Source organism: Drosophila montana, unplaced genomic scaffold, assembly GCF_035044405.1.
Source record: "Drosophila montana isolate Dmon_TW-CO22-7 unplaced genomic scaffold, ASM3504440v1 contig_1900_1, whole genome shotgun sequence".
NCBI classification, from domain to species: Eukaryota; Metazoa; Arthropoda; class Insecta; order Diptera; family Drosophilidae; genus Drosophila; species Drosophila montana.
Genome location: NW_026996820.1, coordinates 30,864 through 46,936, shown reverse-complemented (window position 1 = coordinate 46,936; position 16,073 = coordinate 30,864). Strand labels below are relative to the sequence as shown.

The 16,073-nt window shown below is 40.5% G+C and overlaps 2 protein-coding genes across 9 annotated transcripts in view; both read right to left on the bottom strand.

Moving 5' to 3' along the window:
• Window positions 1-3,974, bottom strand: part of Bili (FERM domain-containing protein 8 Bili) — a 36,165-nt gene extending 32,191 nt beyond the window's left edge. For 2 of the 8 annotated variants that reach the window (XR_010438443.1, XR_010438442.1), the window contains exons 1-2: window positions 3,386-3,403; window positions 3,284-3,323 (exon numbers count right to left, since the gene is read on the bottom strand). The gene's annotated coding sequence lies outside the window, so the exon portion shown is untranslated. Of the gene's footprint in view, window positions 1-2,939; window positions 3,128-3,283; window positions 3,446-3,957 lie in introns of those variants that run through there. The other 6 variants (XM_064700795.1, XM_064700791.1, XR_010438441.1 and 3 more) reach the window with 5 other exon arrangements.
• A 4,220-nt stretch (window positions 3,975-8,194) lies between these two features.
• Window positions 8,195-13,105, bottom strand: LOC135441254 (uncharacterized). The gene is made up of 3 exons (XM_064700796.1): window positions 12,448-13,105; window positions 11,568-11,737; window positions 8,195-10,864 (listed from the first exon to the last, which is right to left on the bottom strand). Exons 1-3 carry the CDS (start codon window positions 13,103-13,105, stop codon window positions 8,195-8,197), a joined length of 3,498 nt encoding a protein of 1,165 aa, XP_064556866.1.
• Between the last annotated feature and the right edge of the window lie 2,968 nt (window positions 13,106-16,073).

Sequence of the window (16,073 nt, the reverse complement as noted above, 5' to 3'; positions counted from 1 at the left end):
CATCAACAGCCGAGTCGATTTAGCCATGTCCGTCTGTCCGTGCGTCCGTATGTATGAACGCAAGGATCTCAGAACCTATAAGAGCTTGAAATTTTAGCTGTAGGTCCTCCTAGTCCATGAGCAGATCGAGTTTGTTTCCGATAATCGATAACTTTCCCCGTTTCCAAGTAGTCGATCAAAATCTATATCGAAATCTTGTTTTTTGAGCAATTTTGGTAAATATAAAGAGCTCGAGTCACCAAACTTGACATGTAGCTTCTAGAATAGTATATACAAGTATATATAGGTATATATCAAGTATCTTTCATTTTATAGCTATCGCCACCTCCCCGCTACCACCTAAAAGCTATAAATCATGTTAGTAAACCAACTTGTATTGCCTATCTAATTAAGCCACAAATTAAATGGAATTGTCATTTTGAGAATACACAAATATTTTATAGTAAAATAGATCTACTACTGAAAATTTGATCAAGATCGGGTAAGAAACACAAAAGAAAATGTGTTTCGGCTGCCCACGTGTTTGCGTTAGCTAGCGCAAATTGCAAGAATTTCTGTACACATGTACACTCACACATTCATGCGCGTCTTCTTTGAAATCTATCAACAGCATTGCAATTGCGATTGTATTGTTTTCTGTGCTGCTATTTTAATTTGTTTTTTACTTATTAATAATTGGTGTGGCTGTTGAGTAGAGGCGACTGCAAGTAGTGCGGTTAGTGGCGAGTTCGAACCCTGCCATGTTTTTTTTTAATTTATCTTTATCACTAAAGCAAACGAGCGCGTAGCGCAAGCTGCATTTGATGTTGGAATAAGAGGGTTCAGGGTATCCCCTCGTCGGGAGCTTCCAATTAGAACTAGATGCAATCCATTTAATTCTGGCCAACTGCGAAAAGCAAAGTTTTTGCAAAAGGAAAAGTTTTTTATTGGCTACTGGACGTGTACATATTAAAATAAAAAAAAAATTTTAATTAAAAAGAAAATTGAATCCAGCTATATTTAGAGTAATAGTTTTGCTGTATTTTGTTTAGTTTTGGTAAAATAGGAAATTTTAACATACAAAATATGCACTGACGCATGCATCCTGTGTGAGAATCACACAGTAACATATTACAACAAAGATGAAAAGTTGTGTTAACTGAAGTAATCTTTTATATTCTTTTTATTAGGGTCTACCATGTTAAGAATTCGGGTATCGAGAGTTGTGTGAACTTTTACCCATTTTCAATGGGTTCAAGGTTTTTTTATAAAATTAACCTTAAAAATATCAATCGATATTTCGCATAAATATAAAGTAAACAAATAAAATCATGTTCATTAATAATTTAGCCAAAAACTGCACTTTTTAGAATTTTTACCATTTAAGGGCCATAGCTAGAATTATTAAATAATAATAACAAAAAAACAATTATATCTTCTTTTCGGGTTCTAGTCTTTATCAACGGAAAGAATAAATTTCTATAGCCTTACCGCCATACTAACATTAGAACTTTTACGGAAACGAACTGAACTAAGAGAGCAGCGCGCATTTATACAGCTCGGTACACAATACAATCGCAATTATAATTCTTTTAAATGAATTAGAAAAGAATACGCATTTCATATGAGTATATGTATGTTAATGTACACAGAAATTCGTAAGCTTGACGGTAACTGCAACGTTGTTCGCTAATATGAATGTTTAATAAGTTTTGTGTTTCATAACCAATGCGATGGAACTTTTTACATTACTGTGCCAGAGAATACTTGTATTCCCAAAACGACATCAACTTTAAAAATATGTATGTATGTATTTGGTGGCTGGCTCCACTCGGAATTTTAATTTATTTTATTTCTCGAAAGGAGTATACAAAAGATAGAAATTTGTCAACTTTTTATAATATACCCTGAACCCATTGACAATGTGTCAAAAGGATGTGTGCAAGTATATATTGCCTGTTGGCAGAAAGAAGCATCTCCGATTCCATAAAGCATTTAACTTCTTGGTAAGCATCAATAGCCAAATAAACTAATCATGTTTAAATATTTTTTGAACCCATTAAAATGTGTAAGAAAAAGTAAGTAACACGCATAAGAAAGTATCTTCGTACCGATAAAGTGAATAGGGGGTATATACCGGTCTTGCCCGTGGCTAGCTTTGAATTTTAGAATTTAAAATATAACACTTTGCTCTAGTGATAAATTTAAATCTGCTCGTACCATCTTAAGCACCACGTCTATTTGAAATTATGTTTAAGGTCTATCGAAAAAATAACTAATAGGTCAAATCAACGGTTGCCGACAATGTTAGTCTTGTAATGAGAGGCTTGAAACAGTAAAGCAAACTTTTCTACAATAAACCCATTTTCCATCCAAAAGCGGTGGATTTTGGGAAAAATGTTTAAGTACGTTTTTACGAGTATCTCTGAAAATGATTTCGTAACTAAACATTTCGCCCAAAAAACCTTTGCGCTTGCGCTTTGCAAAAAGTGTAAAACACGTATCAAATGATTTTTCATATGGATCTTTGGAAATAAATAAATAAATGTGAATCTGAACCCCATTTTCACCAAGGAAGAATGGACATTTCGAAAAGTGTGAAGTGTACAAATTAATGTGAACAATTGTCTTTAAAAAATTGCGTTGATCATCAATCAGTCAGGAAAAAACAGTTTTATATAGAAATTTTTCATTTTTAATTAACTTGAGCTGAGTCGATAATTTCGGAAAAAATAAAACTTAGAGACCTGAAAGTTAAAATCGATATTAATACATGGTTTTTTAAGTTTTTTAAGTAACTTAAGTAACAAACTAAAAGAGCTAAATTAGCCAAAATTGGTGTATTTTTTCGTAAAGTATAAGTATTAAGGTAAGATATTAGATTTTTAAGATAAAGCTCTGCGCTTTGGGTGCCATATTTAAGCTCCAGATATATAAACTATATATTTCAGAATATTTACCAAATGTGTTAAATGCGCAGCCTGCGGCGAACGTGCTTGATATTGTTGTTGCAAGTCATTGTATACATGTACATTGTATGTATGTACTTATGTATGTACATACATATGTTATGTTATGTTTGGCGCTGGGTTCAACGTATGTAACTCCTAATCGGGCACCCCCAACTTGAGCGCAATTACTTAATTTAGATAAAATAACTACTAACTTATAAGTATTACCATTTTTTATACCTTGTTCTGACTTAGGATATACATATGTATATATCTTGATCTAAATAAATGTGTATGAAGATTTACATTTTTAACAATACAAAGACTATTCGAATCAAACGAGTGCGTCTTACCTGTTCTTCCTTCTTGATAAGTATTGATATAATACACGAACTGTTATAATTTAAAATTTTAGTATTTGGTATAAATATATTAAAAAATACACTCGTGCTCACTAGTTTCGCAAAATCCATATACCCATGCCCAAAGAATTTTGATGTACATATACATATACTCATACGTATTGTATGTACTTATACGTGTACTTAAAGTCATAGGAATCATTGAAAACATATGTACATAGGAAACTCGTATAAATCTGACGGTGAGTCTACGTCGTGTACACACATACATATGTATATACATAAGTGACTATACGTGATAAATATAGAGTATTAAAGTCCATTACTTACAAAATGTATAACATTTGTAACTATTAACGCTCACTTATATATATAAAGATAATATATATATAGGATATATATATCCTTATCTCACACACATATGTATGTATGTACATACATATATAAAATTTCATTTACAAAAAAAGAAAGAAAAGAAAAGCAAAAATTTTCCTCCATACAACAATCGTTACGTACGCCTATTCTACTTGTTTTTTACTTTATTTACAATTTCTTCCGTATCTTTTCAGTTGTTATTTTTTTTCAATTTCTAGAATCACAAACTAAATGTATATTTTTAATAAGCAAATGACAAAATACACTTAGCACCAAAACAAATACAATACATTTTGTATACTACACGTCCCCTGTAAACAAATATATGCATACTTCTTTACCAAACTGGTCTACCCTTACCTTGCTTTTCCTAGCGCATGCGCAAAAATTATTGTGCGCTTATACAAATAAAGTCTCTTCGATAACAGTGTTGAACGAATGGATTCAAATGCTCTTACAGGGTCCTTAACTTAGAAACTTTTAACAGCATTAACATAACTGAGGATGTTAATTAAATCTCATATCTCTCACAGCTGTGTGAAACGAAGTTTGTTAACTCCAACAAGAAATTGACTTGAAATGTGGTATCCCTATTTTTTATACCCTGAACCCATTGAAAGTGGATAAAAAGAATATAATGTATTTGTGACTCCGACCCCAAAAGATCAGTATCAATAGCCATGTCGTTCTCCTCTTTCAAGCGAACAGACGTGTTTTTTTTTTGTGCTCCCCGTTTTGATTTGAATAAAGAACCCGTGTTTTAATAACTGTATTTAAAATATTCCATTATTCTGTTTGCCTTCTCTGTTTAATTTTTTCCTTTATTACGAGTGCATGCTTGTGGCCAGTGCATTTTAACATATTTATAAATATTGTTACTTTTAAATTTGTGAACTTGTGCATTTTTGTTTGTGCGCTTGCGCTATTAGATCTGTGACATTGAGTAATAAATATACAGAGGAGGCTTTTGGATCAAAAGCTCTTTTTCAAAAAATGTGAAGCAAGATTGCGAGGTTGCAAACACAACACCCGGCTGTCTGCAGCTACATACTTCTGCCAATGCCCAAAATTCAATGACAACTTCAGAACATTTTCAATAAGAACCAACAACAACAAGTAAGAGGTTCTACTCGGCAGGTCCCGACTAGGGGATACCCTGAACCCTCTGCTTTCAACAGGCGATAGGTATTAAATGAAAGATACTTGATATATATATACTATTCTTGAAGCTACATGTCAAGTTTGGTGACTCTATCTCATATTATTTGCCGAAATTGCTCAAAAGACAGGATTTCGATATCAATTTTTATCGATTACTTGGAAACGGGGCAAGCTATCGAGTATCGGAAACAAACTCAATCTGCGCGGGAACCCATTGAAAATGGGTAAAAGGGTTATTATGTATTTGTGTATGTAACAGGCAGAAGGAAGAATCTCCGACCCCATAAAGTATTCTTGAGCAGCATCAATAGCCGAATCGATCTACCCATGTCCGTCTGTCTGTCCGTATGTACGAATGCAAGGATCTCAGAACCTATTAGAGCTAAAGACTTGAAATTAGCTGTAGGTCCTCCTAGTCCCCGCGCAGATCGTGTTTGTTTCCGATAGTCGATAACTTGCCCCGTTTCCAATTAATCGATAAAAATCGATATCGAAATCCTGTTTTTTGAGCAATTTCGGCAAATAATATGAGCTAGAGTCACCAAACTTGACATGTAGCTTCTAGAATAGTATTTATATATCAAGTATTTTTAATTTTATACCTATCGCCTGTCGGAAGAAGAGGGTTTAGAGTATCCCCTAGTCGGGAGCACCCGACTAGAATCTATTGTTATAATTTTCACTTTTCGACCAGCAAGGCACCGTTTCTCAAAATAGGGTATTTTGACTATTGATCAGTGCTGGAAGCAAAAAGCACAAACCTTTTTATAAACAAATTTTTATCCAATGTCTGAGTAAAATATAATTTCGAATTTACTGTGCAACTATGGTAAATCAAAAATAATTGTTTTCTTAAAATAATATACACCATTAATATAAATCATAATTGTTGTTGGCGCATGTGTCTCAGCACACATATTTTGGTGCAAGTGTACATGTATATGTGTCCACCAAGCCAAGGCAAGTATATAAATTTAAGAAGATTGCAACATTCTGTTGCGCATGTGACGTCACAGGCTAGGGCTTTTTGTGTGCGATCGTTGCGTACAGTAAATTAGCGCATTTGTAAATAAATTCATTATTATAAAATCCCCATTAATAAATTACTTAAATGTACGTAATAAATATAAAAATATATTCTAATCATCACTAGAAATAAAAATTCTATGAAATGTGTCGTCATTTTTGTTGTTGACGCGCCGTGTGCGTAACCCTTTGATTTGAATGGCATGGCCTGCTAGCATTCCAATTTTCTATCTACTTGCGCCGGACTCGGTTTTGCAGCAACAACATTACAACCCAAATCGTGTTGTTGTTGCTTTTACGCGCTGCCTTGTTGGAACGACAGAGAAACCAGCAACAAACACAGTGGCATTATTTGTCCCTTTTCTTTGCACTGAGTTGTCAGCGATCAAAACAGACGACGAAAAAAAAATGGGGTTTCGTGCGCACTGTTGTTGTTGCTTCCTATGGTAAATGAGCTTTATTTTTTGTGTTTGATCGTGCGTTTGCAGACCAACCTTATCCACCTTGCGCCATTTTTAAAACGGTAATTAAAGCTGAGTGACTTTTCTGCTCTGTATCTGTTTATTACACTATGGATCTGTGTGATAGTTAGATTAGTCTCTCGCGCTCTATCATCTTTTTTTCTTGTTGTTGTAGATACCATTAATCTTAATAACTCTCTTTTTACATTTGGCTGCGTTGTTACAGTAGAGACTCATAATAATGGACCACAAAATTGTCTGCTTTAAAGAAACTTCCCAAAAGCAAATTACGGCAAGTCAAGCTAGCATACCTTGTTGGCTATGTGATAATGTCGTTCATTCTAAATGTGCGGGTTCAACTGGCCTATTGTTTGCTCCATAGAGTAATAAATATACAGAGGAGGCTTTTGGATCAAAAGCTCTTTTTCAAAAAATGTGAAGTAAGATTGCGAGGCTGCAAACACAAAATGCAAACACAACACCCGGCTGTCTACAGTTACTTCTGCCGTTGCCCAAAAATCAAAGACAACTTCTGAACATTTCCCATATGAGCCAACAACAACCATAATTAAAACAAACGACTCGACAATGAAAAAAGCACACCACAAATTCTGTCCCTTTTTGTTTTGAGGCTACAGACTATAATCGTCGTTTCTGCACACTTCTAACTCATTATTGTGGTTTCTAAACACTGTTATGCCTATAATTAGCAAAGTCCCAAAGTCATGTCTTCTTCTTCTCCACTCGCTTTCAACTTGCAAGCAGCCAGGCAGATTTGTCATTTTCGAACAGCAAGGCACCCTTTCTCAAAATAGGGTATTTTAAATATTCATAAGTTCTGTCACCAAATAGCACAAGCCTTGTCATATACACATTTTTATCTAATGTCTAAGAAAAATATAATTTCATATTTAGTGTGCAAATATTTGTACAATCAATTTTAATTTTTTTCGTTAAACATTCAATACCATTTCTATAAATAAAGGTATCAATGCCTCGACGCGCCAAATAGTTGTTGGTATATGTGTCTCATCTCTCACACATTGGCAAAAATCTGCATGTATGTGTCTGCCAAGCCAAGGGAAGTATATGAATTTAAAAAGATTGCAACATTCTGTTGCGCATGTGTCGTCACAGCCTAAGGCTTTCTTTGCGTTCAGAAAATTAGCACATTTGTAAATAAATTCATTATTATAAAAAACCCTATTATATATAAATTGCTTAAATGTACGTAATAAATATAGAAATATATTTACGTACGATCACACACAAAAAGCCCTAGCCGGTGACGTCACATGCGCAACAGAATGTTGCAATCTTTTTAAATTCATATACTTGCACCAAAATATGTGCGTTGAGACACATACGTTAACAACAATTAGGCGCGTCGAGGCATTGTTACCCTTATTTATAGTAATAGTGTATAATGTTTAAAGAAAATAATTATTATTGATTGTTCGAATAGTTGCACAGTTAATTCTAAATTATATTTTACTCAGGATAAAAATTTGTATATAAGAGGGTGTTGGATCAAAAGCGTTTTTTTGACCTTTTAAGAATCTTATCTCAAGTGGGCGTGTGTGGATGGTATGAAGTTTTAATAAAGGTTTTACAAATTGATGAGCAACACGACTGACTTCTATGATGATGCTTACAGAACTGATTTCTTAACATAAATTAAGATTAAAGGGACCGAGCAATTACAGAGTTCGAAAGAGAGCGAGACTTCGTACATGTGTATGAGTGCTTATGACATTCAAATAGAAGAGAATTAGCATAATCTTAACATAATCTGCTTTGACATTGCTATTGATACCCTGACTAATGTATATATGAGGTATATGACCGAACATCCCGGCCGCCTTAAAAGAATTATCTTTCAAGAGACAGGTAGAACAGCCAGCTTATGTACTGGCCGGCAACAGAGTCCAGAGGCAGTGCGAATATATGCAACACGAACCCGGTCATCTTTGCCACTCACAACAGACTCAACACTCCCTAATTTCCAGTGTAATGGCGGTGTGTTGTCCTCATGTATGATGACCATAGAGTCAACTGTGAGATTTGGGGAAGCCGAAGTCCACTTTGTCCTGGCTCGAAGCTCGTTCACATACTCCGCAGACCAACGACGCCAGAATTGCTGTTTAACAGCTGTGATCTGCTCGTAACGATCCAAGTTGGAGATGTTGTTGGTGATAATCTCACGCTCGGGCAAAGCGCGCGGTGCATCTCCATTTAGAAAGTGTCCTGCAGTGAGAGCGCTGAAGTCGTTGGGATCAGATGATAGCGGTGACAGCGGGCGAGAGTTGAGTACTGCTTCTATCTCAACGACTGCGGTGTTCAGTTCCTCAAAGGTGAACCGGGTGTTAGCGAGGGTACGCACCAGCAGACTCTTTGCGCTCTTGACAGCGGCCTCCCAAAGACCGCCAAAGTGTGGAGCCCTAGGTGGAATGAAATGAAAGGTTATCTCTTCAGAGGAACAATATGATGGGATAGCATCTTGAGTGCTAGTGTTGAACATGAACTTCTTTAACTCGAGTAGCTTGTTGGATGCTCCGACAAAATTTGTGGCGTTGTCACAATAGATGTGCGATACTGGTCCACGACGGGCAACCATGCGTTTCAACGATTCCAAAAACTTATTCGTTGAAAGATCTGACACGATTTCAACGGCCTTTACGGCCATGCAGACATATATGGCGATATAGGATTTTGTGGGGCCCTTGCCACGTATTCGAAGATAGGTGTTCACTGGACCGCAGAAGTCGACTCCAACGTGGCGAAATGGCTTGTCTGTGGATAAGCGCTCAGGTGGCAGGGAACCCATGACTTGACGAAGTAGAACTGGACGATATCTGACACAGTGTACACAAGAACGAACAATGCTGCGTGCTAAAGCTCTTGCGTTTATGACCCAGAATTGAAGCCGCAGCAGTCCAACTAATGCCTTTGGTCCTGCATGGTAATTGCGCAAGTGAAGATACCGAACATAATTGTGGACAAATTGCGATTCCTTGGGAACAAGTAAAGAATGCCTTTGACGAGAGGGGATATCAGCATGCTCGAGTCTGCCGCCAACCTTAATGAGCTCGTATCCAGAAGAGTCATCTATGAAGGGGCTGAGAAATTTCAGATTGCTTTTCAAATCTCTTTGTTTTCTTAGCAATTGCAAATCTTCCTTGAAATAGTGCTGTTGGATGATCCTGATGATGCAGTGCAACGCGTGGCGAAGTTCTTCTGGGCATGGCGGCGAACTTTCGACAGGGTGTTCCTTTTTGGCAATATGGTAAAACCGGAACATATATGCCATAACTCGAAGCGCCCGAATGTATGAACTAGTTCCGTTCAGCCAGTCCAGTCCAGTTTCGATAATTGCAGCAAATGTAGACTTCCGTTTTTCAGCATCGATAATGTCCATGTCCAAATCATTGTCGAATTGTTGGCAGGGCCATTGAGTCTCGGAATCACGCAGAAACGCAGGTCCTGTAAACCAAATTGATTGCTGGAGCTCATTAGCTGGGCATCCACGTGACACGATGTCAGCAGGGTTCAATTTTGACGGTACATGTCTCCACTTTCCATCTGCTGTTTGATCTTGTATAATGGATACTCTATTTCCAACAAATGTCGACAAGGTGATAGAGTGTTGTTGCAGCCAGTGCAAGACAATCTGCGAATCAGACCAGAAATGCGCGCTGTGCGGCTTGCCGATGAATATGTTTTTGACAGTTGTATATAACTTACTCAGAAGTTGAGTTCCGCTTAACTCTAATCGAGGAAGCGTCAGCTTCTTGACAGGAGCCACCTGAGATTTAGCTGTCAGAAGCTGAACCTGGACATTGCCATATGAGTCCGTGGAACGCACATATACGCAACAGCCGTAAGCACGTATTGATGCGTCACATAAAGCGTGCAGTTGTATGTCTGTGAGCTCAGCTTGCAAGCAAAAACGGGGTACTGAGATCGACGACAATTCCTTGAGAGACGTTACGTAGTTTCTCCATGCTTGTAGAAGTGATTGCGGAACAGATTCATCCCAGGCGAGTTTTAGCAGCCATAGCTCCTGTATGATGATTTTCGAGACGATAATGATTGGTGCCAGCAATCCTAATGGATCGAACAGAGAAGACGCAGTCGAGAGAATAGTCCTCTTTGTGACTGTTGAATACAATTTTTTGGGTTTAAATTCAAATAGTAGCACATCACGACGTTGATCCCAGGCTACGCCAAGTGCGCTAGTGACAGCGTTTTCATCCAAGTTTAAATCCTTTACCGATTCGTCGTTCCTGACGGCCGGATGATTGGAGTGCCACTTAACCAATGGGAAGTGTCCTCGGCGAAGTATCTCGGTGACCTCGTGTTTAATGTTCTGCAACTCGATGAGCTCGTTTGCTCCGCATAGCAGATCATCAACATAAAACGATGATTTTACAATGGATGCGCCAATGGGAAACTCGTTCACATGCAGATCTGCCAGATATTGCAAACTGCGAACTGCTAAGTATGGGGCCGAGGCCGTTCCATACGTCACTGTATTTAGCTCAAAGGTCTGCAAGTCAGCATCAGGGGATGCTCTCCAAAATATATATTGAAATTTCCGATCCACTGGGCTGATTAAAACTTGTCTATACATTTTCGTAATGTCCGCTGTGATGGCGTAACGAACCAATCGAAAACGAAGGAGAAGTATATACAGATCTTCTTGGAGTGTTGGGCCAACGAGAAGCAAATCATTCAATGAATGCTGGGACGATGTAGTGCACGAGGCGTCAAACACGACTCGTAACTTCGTTGATGCACTGCTGGGTTTAAAAACACAATGGTGAGGTATATAAAAGTGTGGCTCACTTAATCTCGGATTCGTCACTAAAGTCATATGGCCAAGATCCTCATATTCTTTCATCGCCTCTCGAGCGATAAAAAACGACGACGTGCAACATCGCTTGAATTGCCAAGGCACACTGGATCTCCCTTGAAAGGTAGACGCACAACAATCCTACCGCTATTCATCTGTGTTGTCCTAGAATACATATCTTCACAGAGCCGATGTTCTGGATTGGTTGACTTTGGAGAATTTTCTAGAGCATCAATGCTCCACAGTAATTGAAGATTTTTGTCAATTGACTCCTCCACAGAAAGCAAGCACGTTGATGACTGCTTAGCTGACTGATGACGATACTTGCCAGACACAACCCATCCAAGCAACGTTTTCTGAAGGACTGGCAATTGTCTCCGAGCTTAATCTGTCCAACAGCCAGGCATTCGAAAAATGCCTCGGTGCCGAGAAGGAGATCAATCCGACCTGACCTGTGGAAAGTTTCGTCCGCAAGTGGTGTATTCGCGGGCAACCTCCAATCTGAGGTGTCGATTTCCGAATCCGGCTGGTAGGCAATGTGAGACGTTATGCAGAATTGTAGTGTTACTGCAAATGGTGACAAACGAGATTTAATTCCAGTAGTTGTACAGTTGTTAATTTTAGTCGAGGTCTCCCCTATGCTGCGGATTTCGAAATGATGCTTCTGACGGCGTAGATGCAGCCGTTGGGCGAATTGATCAGTTATGAAATTGACTTGGGAACATGAGTCAAGCAATGCTCTGCCTTGTTTATACGCCCCTGATGAATCTCGCACTAGTACCTTTGCAGTAGCAAGAATTATTTGTCCGCCTGGCGATTGATTCATATGCGAGTGCGTTGCAGAAGGAGTCGTTGTTGAGGACATTTGCGCCATGGATGATGGCGATGTAGACGATGATGATGCAGGCGGTTGGCCAAAATGCAGAAGCGTGTGATGGCGATGCTTGCAGCTTCGACAACGATTGTTAGACGGACATTGTCCATCCGATGTCCTAATTGAAGGCAATTAATGCAAAGTCCAGCATTTTTTACGACTCCGTACTTGAGTTTAGGACTCATGTCTTGAAACTGAGAACAATGTACAATTTTATGGTCGGAGCTGGAACAAACAATGCATGTTGGATTAGTAATAGCAAATGATAATCCCTTGCTAGGCTTGTACACGTGTTTTTGTTTCGAAGAATCAGCCATTCGATACGATGCAATGCCGCTTGATTGCAGGAACTGACAATGACGTTCCAAAATAGTTGTGCAGTGAGCCCAATTTGGCAATGTACGTAAGTCAAGAGACTCATTCCACTTGTTACGAGTTTGCTGGTCACATTTTCCGATGACGATGAATATCAACATGGCTTGGGCAATATCTGATCCGGTACCCAATGACGATAATGATGAATACAGGGCTGACGCATTGTCCAGCAGACTGCGCAGCTGATTTCCGTCCGGTTTGTCGACTGGCTGTAGATTGAATAGTGCTTCTATTGTGTCTAAAAATGTAAGTGTGGGATTGTCATAACGTTCACTTAAACGAGCAAGAGCCTTGGGATAGTTTTCCTGAGTCACTTGGAATGCCTTTACTGCCTGAAGGGCAGGGCCCTTCAAGCAATTCAGCAGATGATTAAACTTTTCAATGTTCGAAAGAGAGTACTCACGACCGATAATCTGATTGAATGATGTAATGAAGTTTTTAAACTCTGATCGTTTCCCATCAAATACAGGCGGAGCCAATCGAGGAAGTCTCGATGGCGGCGAAGAGCGAATTGGAGCAGGGTTAGAAAATGAGGTGCTGTGCAGTACATCATCCAGTTGGGATTGGATGGACAATTTGATGCTCACATATGTATCTTCAATCTCTGCACGTCCATTGTCCTGAGGATCTTCCAATTCAATTTCAGATTGTACTTCCAAAACCTCCTTAATGTATATCTCCAACATGTCCAAGCGTAATTGTAGCTCACCGTGTGATAATCTTTTTTCACTGCCATCGACCTCAGTAGACACTCTTACAACATCCTCTAAGTGTGCGATATTGCGTTTTATGTTTGCTCGCTTACGTAAGTTTGCTTCAAGAGTTGACATTATGTATCGAGAATGTTGTGATCACCGATGTGACCGAGCGACAGTTCTGATACTGCAAAATGTTCACAGCCTAACTTTAACCTGATAATGTTACTCTCACCGATGTGAGCGAGCGACAGTTCAAATGCTCCCACTGTTAACAGAACAGCTAAGACTTGTAAATGTTGCGCTCACCGATGTGAGGGTCGCTTGAAGTGATGAAGCAAAAATGCAGTGAACAAGCAGAGGCAGCGAGCTCCCAGCGACGAAGCAACGGTAACGAGAATGCAGCGAATTCCAGCGACGAAGCAACGGCAACGAGAAAGGAGCTGTGAAGCAATGGCAATGAGCAATCAAACTCAGAGCGTATCCAGCGCGAAGTAACGGCTACAAGAATGCAGTAGCGAAGCGAAGGTAGCGAGTTTCCAGCGACGAAGCAACGGCAACGAGAAAGAAGAGCTGGCCAAATGTTGCTGTCGTTGCTGTATTTTGCGAAGAGTTCGATAAAACCTTTCTCCAACGAAATGTTGTGCGGCAACGATATGCCGTCAATTTCCACACACTAGCCCACTTGAGATAAGATTCTTAAAAGGTCAAAAAAAGAATTAAGAATCTTATCTCAAGTGGGCGTGTGTGGATGGTATGAAGTTTTAATAAAGGTTTTACAAATTGATGAGCAACACGACTGACTTCTATGATGATGCTTACAGAACTGATTTCTTAACATAAATTAAGATTAAAGGCACCGAGCAATTACAGAGTTCGAAAGAGAGCGAGACTTCGTACATGTGTATGAGTGCTTATGACATTCAAATAGAAGAAAGGTACACCCCGCGTAGCAGAGTCAATAACGAACCTCTAAATATGAGATTTGTTGACCTGAGGAAAGCGGAGAACAATAACCTTGTCAAATCAATAACAGTACTATGCAGGCACAAAGTTTCGTGGGACAAGCCTCGCAAGACGTCGGGCCCTGTACAATGCAACAGATGCCAAGAGCACGGGCACACAAAATCTTACTGCTCGAGACACTATGTGTGCAAGGAGTGTGGGGACAACCATCCAAGCAACGAGTGCACACTTGGCAAGGACGAGAATCGGTGTTGTCACCACTGTGGAGAAGCACACGCAGCAAACTTCAAAGGCTGCAAGAAGTACCTGCAATATGCTTTCCAGCAGAAAAACCAGCACAAGGCAAATGGCAGAGATGCAAGCCGCTCCAGAGATCCCCGTCCCAAAACAGCCGCTCCTGCCTGCAGCTTCGTGCCCGGCCAACAATCCTTTGCCAGTGTCCTCCGCGGTACCCAGCCCGCAGAGCGCAGTGCCCGCTCATCGTCTCGCAGAAGGAACACTGACAGTACTCCCAGCCAATCACAACCTGTTGCCGACAACTGCCCCAACTCAGCCCTTGAGCTCATGATGAAGCAAATGTTCGCCAGATTCGACCAACTGATGTCTCTCATACAGACTCTTTTACAAGCGCTAATGCACACTAGCGCCAAAAATAACAGTGCCTAAAATGAGCTCCCTCAGGATAGCACTTTGGAACGCCAACGGAGTCTTTTCGAAAGCGAATGAGATCACAGCCTTCATCGAACTCCACCACATCGATGTGTTTCTGCTCACGGAGACTCACTTCTGCTCTCGAATCACCCTCAGAGTGCAAGGCTACACTCTCCACACCGCCAACCACCCAGACAACAGCCAACATGGAGGAGCAGCAATATTGATCAGGTCGTCCTTGTCGCACCACCCACTTGAGTCATCCTGCCACTGGCATATGCAAGCTGCTGCTATCCGACTCGGATCCAGCAGAGGCGACTTCAATCTCGCCTCTGTATACTGCCCTCCAGCCTTGAGAGTGACTGAGGCACACTTTCAAGCCCTTTTCGACCAGCTTGGCCCCAAATTCCTGGCAGGAGGAGACTGGAATGCCAAACATCGCTGGTGGGGAAACTACCGCATGTGCCCCGAGGGAGAACGCTCTTCTCTGCCATTGAGAATGAAGGCATCGAAGTCATAGCCACTTTAGAGGCAACGTGCTACCCATATAGGGCTACTGCAACACCAAGTGCACTTGACTTCGGGCTCTACAAGGGATTCAGACAGGAACAGCTGCGAATACGAAGCCTCCTTGACCTGACGTCGGATCACCTCCCATTACTGATTGAGCTCGAGGAGACTCCCAAGTGGGAAGTTAGAATCCCCAAAATGCTCCCGCCGCGCTCTAACTTGGAAGTATACCGGGCCTGCCTCGAGGACACATTAGAGCTCAACGTCACCATAAATACGGCAAGTGAACTGGAGAGCTACGTTGACCACCTCACAGCGAAAATTACGGAAGCTGCTAGACGTGCAGCCCCGCAAACCCTGCCTCACACTCGTACCTTCAGAAGGTCCCTACTAAGCCCTGAAGCCAGGAGTCTCCTTGCCGACAAAAGACGTCTAAGAAGGCTGTACATCCGCAACGGAGACCTCTCTACCAAGGCAGAAATGGTAAGCGCGTCCAACCGGCTCAGACGACTGCTGGCTAGGACTCGAACGGAAAATCTAGACAGCTTCCTCGAAGCAACTGGGCATGACGGCAACAGCACCTTTTCAGTGTGGAAGCTCACCAGAAGCATTAAAAGGCAAACAGTTTTTACCTCCCCGATCACGGACCACTCTGGCCTCTGGTTCCGATCGGACGAGGAAAAGGCCAATGCGTTTGCTGACTACTTGGAGACAACCTTCAAGCCATTCGACTTCGCAGATGTTGCACAGCGCCGTAAAGTAGCCGAGTCACTGGACGCTCCACTGCAGATGGCTCTCCCGATAAGAAGCATCTCCCCCGCGGAAATCGGGA